This window comes from Ochotona princeps, chromosome 22 (assembly GCF_030435755.1).
Source record: "Ochotona princeps isolate mOchPri1 chromosome 22, mOchPri1.hap1, whole genome shotgun sequence".
NCBI classification, from domain to species: Eukaryota; Metazoa; Chordata; class Mammalia; order Lagomorpha; family Ochotonidae; genus Ochotona; species Ochotona princeps.
In genome coordinates, this window is record NC_080853.1 from 35,781,470 (window position 1) to 35,790,961 (window position 9,492).

The following is a 9,492-nucleotide window of genomic DNA, read 5'->3' on the forward strand; positions in this document are numbered from 1 at the left end:
GGCTGCCCTCAGCATCAGTGCCAGAGGTCAAGCTTGAGGACACATCCTGGTCCCTTGCGGATCCCCTCGTGGAGATCCAAGCTGACAACCACCTCCCTTCGGCAGGCCCTCTATCTGGTCCTCTTCCCCACTGACCCCACCCCACCAGGCCCTCCTGAGAGCACAAAACAGAAACAGAGCAGGAGGTTATGGGTTCCCCTCGGTCACTCAAGCCTGGGTTCCAGGGAGCGCGTGCAGTGCCACCCAAGGCTTGCCCATCTCCAGGGCTGTGCTCTGCCAGAGGAGTTCCAGCAAGTCCTGTCTGGTGCTTTAGCCCTCTGGGGGTGGAGCGGTGGTCTGCAGCCACCATGCCGGGAGGAAGCTTCTGGGAACAGAGATAACCCAGTCCACCCCACCTCGGGAGTTACAGGAAGCCCAGCCATGACCTTGGGGGCAGCTCCCATGCACCGCTGTGCCCAGCACAGCACAGGGTGTGCAGCCGGTGGCGGGGAGGCGGTTGTGAGAGGCCAGCTGTCCACTGCTCTGATCTTCTTCCACAAGGTGCACCTGCCTTCTGGCTCTGCCAGTTTCCTGCTAGGACAACCTTCCCCCACTCCTAAACCTCTACGTGGTCCTGGGCAGCTTTTCTGGAGCTATGACCATGTGTTGTTCCCTTCCAAACACGGTTGGCTTTCCCATGATCTTTTATTCACTTCTCATTCAAGTCCACTGCAGCCTGGGAGCGGCCCTCCCAGCAGCTCCCTTCTGTGACTTTGTGGTGAGTTCCCTTTCTGTGTGGCATGGAGCCAGGATCCTACAGGGACTTCCTAGTGTTATCTCAGCGAGCTCATTTTCTCTTAAGCCTTCTGCATGTTTACTCCTGGTTTCAATGTACTGTGCTTGGTTAGATCTGATTGTGTTTTGAGGGTGGGATTTGGCCTTCTTCCCCCCGCCCCTTTAGCTCTTTAGAACTGTTTGAATCTCTTGCTATGACTGTATTCATGATTTTGTTGTTTCTTTCTTTGTCTAAGGATCTTTGCTTTGTGTCCATTTGTGGGGGACAACTTGGAAGCTGTATTACTACTCACTTGTGCCAACAGAGCTGCTACACTGGCCATTTTATCACTGTGGAATGTACCTTCTTGTTCTGCAAGCTTCTTGCTCTCAACTCTGCCCCGTCAGAGGCTGGAAAGCCACACCAGCATTGCCGTGACCAGTGCTTCCCGATACTCTCTGTTTTCCAGGTTCATGCTCAAGTGCTTTCTTGTGTCTTGGCCATTAGCACTTTAGACATCACGTGAAACCATGGTTTACCATGTCAACATTTTACAAGACAAAGATGACAATAGGGACAGCGTATGGATAAACTAGAGGCAGGATGGTGCAGTGTTTTCTTCCTCCCCAAGAGGCCGTTATTCCCATTTCTGATCAAGGGGATGGCAGGTGGGTAATGGCTGATGGGCTGTTAGCTCCACAGTTGTGCCTGGAAATGACCCACAGCTGCATGTGTCCCTGCTACTTCACAGTGAGAGTGCAAGGAGACCAGGAAGCAAGTCTCCTGGCTGCCTCCTGCCATAGGAAAGGCGCCATCTGTACAAAGGTAAATTTTATTTGGGAAGGTGACCAGCAGATGGAAGATCTCTCTGTGTCTCCCCCTCTTCTTTCTGTAAATCTTTCAGGTCCAATAACTTTTGAAAACCTTGTGTGAAGTGGCTGTTCCCCTTCCCATCCAGCTCTCTGTTAATGGCTTGGCCCAAGTGCTTGTAATCTTGCCCCCACATGGGGAACCCGAAGAATCTCCTGGCTCCTGGCCTCAGCTCAGCTCAGCTCTGGCTTTTGCAGCCAGTTGGGGAGTGTACCACCAGCTTGTTATGCAGGGCTGGCATTGTGCCATTGTGACTAAAGCCACCGCCTGGGATAGAAGCATCCCATTTGGATGCCAGTTTACAGCCTGGCTGTGTGCCAAGGGCCTGGGAGAGGCTATAGAAGATGGCCCAAGTGCTTGAGCCCATGGCACCTGTGTGGGAGACCCACATGAAGCTCCTGGCTTTTCTCTGGCTCAGCTCTGGCTCTTGTGGTTGCTTGGGTGGTGAACCAGCAGATGGAAAATCGTTCTTTCTGACTCTCACTGTCAGGGAAACTGTTAATAGTAAGAACAGCTGAGGGAGGGAGCTTCCAGCAGCATGGCAGCTATTGGGGATACATGAGTGAGGTCGGACTAAATGCTTGGGGCCCTGGCCATGGCCAGTGTTGCCACATGGTGAGCGAGTCCTGGACTTCGGGCAGCCAGCACGCTAAGTGGCACTGGGCTTCACCTGCTGGCCATCCGGCAGTGAGCTCTAGGGACTTTGTGGTATGTAACGCTGCCTAGGGATGCATGGAATAATGGATAAGGTCTATGTGCATGTAGGTGAAGGATGAATCCTGTGTGACTCCCAGCAACAGGGTCACTGTAGTTTCAATTGAGTAAGTAAGTAGTTTGGAGGGAATAGTCCATAAGATCTCTTTGGGTCAGCTTGATTCACCAGCCTACATGGGAATCCTGAGATGGGCTGTGAGTGCAGAACATCTCTGACCGCCACACGCCAGCCCACATGACAGCTATGGCTGAGGGCCTGTCTGGCAGGACTAGATCTCAGTACATGACTGAGTGCAGGAACAGGGGACGGGTCACATTAGGCAGGGTCATGATCATGCAAGAGAACCAGGTTCAGGGGTAAATTCTGTAGGGGATAAGAGGGCCCAACCCTGTGGAAATACAAGTCCCACTGGTTAGCTTAAGAGTTGGGTTGGTGATAGGCTGAGCTAGGACTGACCATGGAACCTGCCGACAGTCACGGGTGCTGGGGTTGGAAACAGGTTGGGCAGGTCCAGGCTGCAGCACCCACATGTGCATCCTAAAAAACAGGGTTTGAGGCATGCCAGGCCACAACATCCTCCAGCTCATACAAAGGCCAAGATGGAGTAGCAGGCTATGCCAGGCAAGGACCTAATACCTGCTGGGAGCATATGAGATCTAAGTCAGGGAGTGGACCAAGTGGGGGAACCTGGGAAACTTCCCTATTGGAGTAATAGATACTAATGTCGAGCACATGTTCTAGGCCCGGGTGTTGGGCAGCATAGGCAGGGTTGGTTTCAGAGGGGGGTGGAGCTGGCAGGGCTAAACCAACTTATCTCACCAGCAAGAGCAGAAACCAGGCTGGAGCACAGGTCAAGCTCAGCTAGGCTGTCACACCTATCAGTTGCATGAGCCTGTGATGAGAGCAGACTAAGCAGGGCCAGGTTCCAGCACCTGCCAGCGAGTGGTGGAACTTGAGGCAGGCCTGGTCAGACCGGGTTACAACATCCAAACCCAAAGGTCATGACAGGTGAGGGACTGTGCCAAGCTTGATCAGAGCAACCACTGCCACATGCAAGATCTATAGGTGGGAACAAACCTGTTTGGGGAGCTAAGGGGATTCCCTGGAGGGGTTATGGTTCCCACTGGTAAGTGCAGTGGCCAGAGTAGGGTCTGCAGTCTGGTCTGGACATGACTGCAGTGTCCCTTGGCACAAGTGTGGACTGGGGCTGAGTGTGCTGGACTGGGCTAGACCCTAGCAACCACTAGTACTGGTGCTATCCAGGGTGGGTATAGCACAGGCTAGGCTAGGTTTTTTTCCTCTACTGAGCCAGATCCACTGAGTAGGGCTGGCCCATAGACCCACCAGTGTGTGTGAAATCTGGTACTGGAAGAGGTTCTGATGGAGGACCCTGGGAAACTCCTCAGTCAGGACACATTCCCTGTAGGTGAGAGCAAGAACCACTAAAGGGAGCAGCCCAGACAAGGCCAGGTTATACCCACTGGCATACTTTTGGTGCAGATCAGGACCAAACAGGCTGGGTCAGTTCATATCACTTGCTAGTGAAATCGAGCACCAGAATGGAGTGTGGGTCGGACCGGGTTCGGTAGCAACACACGCCAGTACATATGAGACATTGGACTGGGCGCTGGCTAGGTTGGGCTAGGCTGTAACCCCCACCAACCTGAGCTGGAATTCAGAGTGGGCCTGGCCAGGCCAGGCTACAGCACCCACTGGCAAAAGTCGAAATGAGGCAGATCGTGCCAGACCGAGCTGCGGCACTCAACCAGCACACACAAGACCCAGGACTTGTGACTGCTGCTGAAGGACCATACTATTACAATAATAGAGGGAGGAAATGGAGGGAGGGTAAATGTGGAGGATGAAGAGAAAATACCTGAGCCTATGAAACTGTATCATGAAAAATAAACATTAAAAATTTTAAAAATTGTATTTACTTATTCGAAAGACAGATTTATTAGAGACACACAGAGAGAAAGAAAGTACAGAGAGGCAAAGATCTTCCAACCCATAGTTCATTCCAGAAAGATCTCATAACCAGGTCTGAGCCAACTGAGGCCAGGAGCCATGACCAGGTTCTGCACTGGGTCCCCATAAGGCAGCAGAAGCCCAGGACTTACGCTGTCCTCCACTGCATTCCCAGGTGCACTAACAGAGGCCTGGGCCAGAAGCGCAGCTGCTGAGACTCAAAGAGGCAGCCTTACGGGATGTCAGTCAGCAAGCAGAGGCTTAGCCCTGTACACCTCAGAGCCGGCCCCCTTGGGAAGACTGTAAGGGTGGAGGGCACACTTATTGGGTCCCTGACCCTTCTGGAGGGAAGTTCTGTCATCCAGAAGGGTGATTCTGCCCAGTTGGCAGTGCCATGTAGCCCGGGGCAGACTCCTCCTCGGAGTGAGGACACCACTGGCCTTTGCTGCTGAGCCATGCATGGGGCTCTGCCACTGTGGCGTTGAAGGGCGGCAGGGCAGTGGGTAGGGACACTGGAGGAAGGCATTGTGAGCAAGGGAGACACCTGCTGGCTTGTTCCAGGTCCTCTCTAGGAGTCACGTGTGCAGAGCCCGGTTGATCCTTCAGAGAAACAGGAAGCTGGCACCCAGGGCCCTCTTCCTGGCAGCTCACCTGTGCCTCCTGGGGGATCCCCACACTGCATCTTCTGGGAGCAGTGCTCCGGGCCCACGCTGCACAGGCAGTGCCCACTTGGGGAGACACCAAACTCAGAACTCTCTGTAGGGGATCAGGAGCCCAGAGCTAGACGTCATACTGCTCTTGGCATTCACACTCTCCGAGGATGCAGAGCCACCTGCCAGCTCCCTGTCTGCCCACTCCTCCTCCAGAGCACCTGAGTGGAGCTGAGCTCACCCCCCAGCTGACTGGGCTTAGGGGTGTCATCAGCTTCCACAGGGATGCCCTCTGGCATCCCTCCCTTCTGACCCCTGCCTGCTTCTTTGCCCGCTGCTAAGGTCTTGGTTCTCCTATCACCAGGATCCTACATCTGGCTGCAGCCTCTGCTTCCTAGGGTCCAGCACCATCCGTGTCATTTCCTCCCTGCCCCTACTGCTTCTCACCTTATTCAGTGGCCAGAAGACCCCTGGCTTGGCTTCCACCCTGGTCTGCAATAGTGAGCACGGTGGGGGAGCAGTGCAGGTAGAGGTAGGCGTGTGGCAGGCACACTTAGGGTGACCAAGGGAGAGTGGGAGGCAGATGGCCCTGAGTGCACCGTGTACCTGCTCCGACAGGGAGGAGGCGAGAAGGGAACGGCTGTGGGTGGTCACCACTGGCTGCTCTTAAATCCGGCCGAGAAGGCAGGGTCAGTATGATTCCCACGGGAGCCCTGGGAAGACGAAGAGGGGGCTCTTCCTGTTGCTCCCCACCTGAGGGGCGATGATGGCCAGACCCTGGCAGGTTCCCCAGCTCCTGCTGGCCATCTTGGTGGCCCTTTTGGCTGTCACTCAACAGTCACGGAGGAGAAGCTTTGTGACTGTCTATGAGGTTTCCGCGGTGGAGGAGCCCGTGTTGGGGTGCTTGCGGTTTGTTACCAATGAGTACAACAAGCAGAGTGACGACAAGTACAACTTCAGGATCATTCGGATCCTAAGGATCCTCAAACAGGTCAGTGTGGGCCCCCATGCCTGCCCTGCTCACCCACCTGTCCATGCTGGGACCCCTGGGTCCCTGCTTCCTCCAACCTCTGTGCTGAGAGAATCCCCCTGTGAAAATGACCAGAGCTCAAGGTCCCAGCAGGGAGCGTCACTGCTTATCTCTGACAAAATGCCGCTCAGTGCATATAAATGTGCAAGTTCTTGGGGTTGATATGAAATGAAAACATCTGAGATCAGAATGCTATCTCACACCTGCTTAAGGTACACATTGAAACTAGCACACCTGCCCTGGCAAGACGTAGATTTACAATACATGGAGGGGAGCTGCTAAAGGAGACGAAGTCCCACTGGGCTGTTACTGAAACTGGAAGAGGGCGTTTTGAGAGAGTGTGCGTGCACTAAAGCAGGTCCTGTCACATCACTTACAGGGCAGCTCAGGCCTTTATGGCCCGGGACCATGCACCTGCTGCCTGCCCATGGAAGTAGTGCTCCTGGAACTCCTGTCTCTGCCCTAGGTGTCCTCTGCAGGTGCGTTCCTGCCCCAGTGGCAGGCTGACGTGTTGCAGCAGGGACAGAGCAGCCCAGCAGAGCCTGAGCCTTTGGCATCGTGGTTTGCAGGCCCCTTGGGACACCTACCATTCATGTCAGAGTCCTGGTTCTGCTCTGAATTCCAGCTGCCTGCTCCTGTGTCCACTGTTGAACACTGGGGGCGGCCCCAGCACTTGGGTCCCTGCCACCCACAGAGAGACCCAAGTTGAGTGTTGGCCCCTGACTTCTCCTGCCCAAGACCCCTTCATCCTCAACATTTGGGAAAAGAGGTGGCACACTGGCATACCCCTCTCCTTGAGAATGAATCAAATGATAATAAGCAAAGTGATTGGCTGACCCCAGCACTGAATGATTGACTTCCTTTGTGTTATCCAAGCTGTGCATGGATTTGCCCACAGGGAAAGATGCTGTGTGTGGTGATCTCTGGGGAGTTCTCTCTAAGTGGCAAATGGAGGCAAAGGCCCAGACAGGAAGGGAGAGAGGAGGCACCTACTCTGCCCATGCCTGGGCCTTTGCTCTTGGGCACAGCACAAAGGATCCCCCTGCAGATGCTCTTGCCACCTGCCACCCCCAGGTGACAGATCACTTGGAATATCACATGAACGTGGAAATGTGGAGGACCACCTGCCTAAAGCTGGACCCCAAGCCCTGTGACTTCCAACAAGGCGAGCTCTACAAGGTAATAGAGAGTCCCCCTCCTGCAGGTGCTTCCTGTGGGCATGTCGGAAATCCACAGGATTTCTTCTGGGCAGCCTTGGGAAGAAGGCATGAGCCACACCTCCTTTCTCAGGGAGAATCTTGAGCGTGGGAACTGCTCTGGGGTGCTGGGTGATTCTGAGGAGGCTGAAGGGGTGCAGAGGGCAGAGCCAGGCTGGCTTGGTGCCACAGGCCACTGTTTCCAGTTACTGATAGTTCATCAGCTGAGGATGGGGCCAGGGCGGGGGGAGGGTGCTGGCAGCTGCCGCAGCTGAACATCTAAACCCCAGTGAGATGGGAAGATGCAATCAGTGAGTGACTGTACTCCTTGCACACAGCAGTGCCTGGCGAGTAGGAGATGGAGATGAGAAAGCAAGTCCAGGAATGATCTGATCGCTGGCAGAGGCCAGGGAGGGGACCAAATTCTTGGTGTGTGATCTGCACAGGGTCTTTTCCCCTCAAGTGTGATTCAGTCCCCACCGTCCGTATTGGGCAGACCCTGGCCATCTTCACAGCTGTCAACAGGAGAGTTTCCCGGGTCATGAGTCCTACCAGCCCTGCCTGCAGTGACCCAAAGAATGGACACGCATTTGTCTGTCAATACCACCCTGCCTGGAGTAATCCCAACTGAAGGATTAGCTTACCTTGGTAGAATCCTAGAAGCACATCTATTGCTTATAATATGTCTTTCACGGTTAATAAATGTGGTCACCGAGCTGTAACGCCCTGGCATCACAGCGTAGATGTGTGTCCATGCAGGGTCTCCTGCCTGACTTTATATGGACAGTACTTCAATCCTGAAAAAGTAGGCTTCATTGCTACTCCTTGGAGCAGTTCATGAGCTCTACAAAAACAATACTTGAAGACTCCAGAAAAGTAAATCCAAAGAACTTCTGAATTAGAGATTGAGATGATAGAATTGGCATACTGGAGTCTATCTTAAGCAAATGTAAGTCCTCCCATGCCCTCTCCCATCCCCAGTTATCAAATAAAGGACAGAAAACACAATCACGCAGAATATGTGATATGTGCTTAAAATGTTGAGCTCTTATCAGAAGAGAAGGAAGAGAGAAAGAAATGGAAAAATAGGGAGAAAACAAGAGAAAGAAATAAGTCAGACAATGCAATGGATAGGTGAATGTGTAGACAAATGAAGAAGGGTAGGAAGTTCAGAAGAATGGGTGGATGGGACGCACTGAGTGCATGTGAGAAAATGGATGGATAAATTGATTGATGGAAAGATAGGTGGATGGACAGATGGATACATGGATGGATCTATGGATAGATGGATGCATAAATGGATACATGGATGGATATATGGGTGGGTGGGTAGATGGACAGATGGACAGAAGGATGTGTTTGTGAAATGGATTCATAGATGAATTGATGGACAGATGAATATGTGGATGGATAAATGTGTGTATGGAGCTGGATATGTGTATATGGATAAATGATCGATGATGGGTGGATGTATGCATAAATGGAAGGATGGACTGATAGATGGTTGGATAGATGGATGAGCAGGCAAAGGTATGTATGGAGATATAGATGTATATATAAATGGGCGTATGACTGAAGCCAGGCTGGATAACTGGAAGGATGGCTGAATGACTGAATGGCTGGATGAGTAGTTGGAAGCATCAGTGAATGGATGGTTGAATGGATATACGAATGAATGATAGATTGTTATATAAATGGATAATGGTTAAATAAACGGATGGATGAATATATGAATTCATTGATAGTTGGATGGATGAGTAGATTAATTAAAGGCAGGAAGGAAAAAAGTGAGCAAAGGAAGATATGAAGTTAAAAACAACACAGAGTAAAGAATCTGTAGGTTCTGAGAGGAATATGGGCTGAGTGAACCCTTTAGGCTCATCTACAAATGTGACTGCAGACAGAAAGACTTTCTTGTATGATCCCAGCAAGAGCACTACCAAGTGACTGAAGTCAGGATCAACACTGAACTAGCTGTGGGTGGGAGGGTGCTGAGGGATGGTGTGGTATGGTCATCCCCCATCCTCCCGCCCAGCGGTCCCTGCCTGCCCCTTGCAGATGAATCCTTGCCTGTGGATCTTGTCCTAACGCTGTCTTTGGGGGTCTTTTGTTGTTGTTTTAGCACATTCAGTGCTTCTTCGCTGTATTTGCTGACCCTTGGATTGAGAAGTTCAAAATCCTGAAGCAAAACTGCAGCAGCATATGAGTGTGAGGTCGTACACCTGCCGCTGCCGTACGGCAGAGTGTCCCGGAGAGAGCAGGGGCCCTGACCCAGACAATAAAGGTTTGTCCACCTGCTCTTCTAAGGA

At 52.4% G+C, this 9,492-nt stretch overlaps 1 protein-coding gene across 1 annotated transcript; it reads left to right on the forward strand.

Annotated features, from left to right (window-relative positions):
- The first annotated feature begins 5,603 nt into the window (after positions 1–5,603).
- CST11 (cystatin 11) lies at positions 5,604–9,492 on the forward strand. Its single transcript, XM_004593384.3, has 3 exons — positions 5,604–5,948; positions 7,062–7,166; positions 9,306–9,492. Exons 1-3 carry the CDS (start codon positions 5,721–5,723, stop codon positions 9,387–9,389), a joined length of 417 nt encoding a protein of 138 aa, XP_004593441.2. The 5' UTR covers positions 5,604–5,720; the 3' UTR covers positions 9,390–9,492.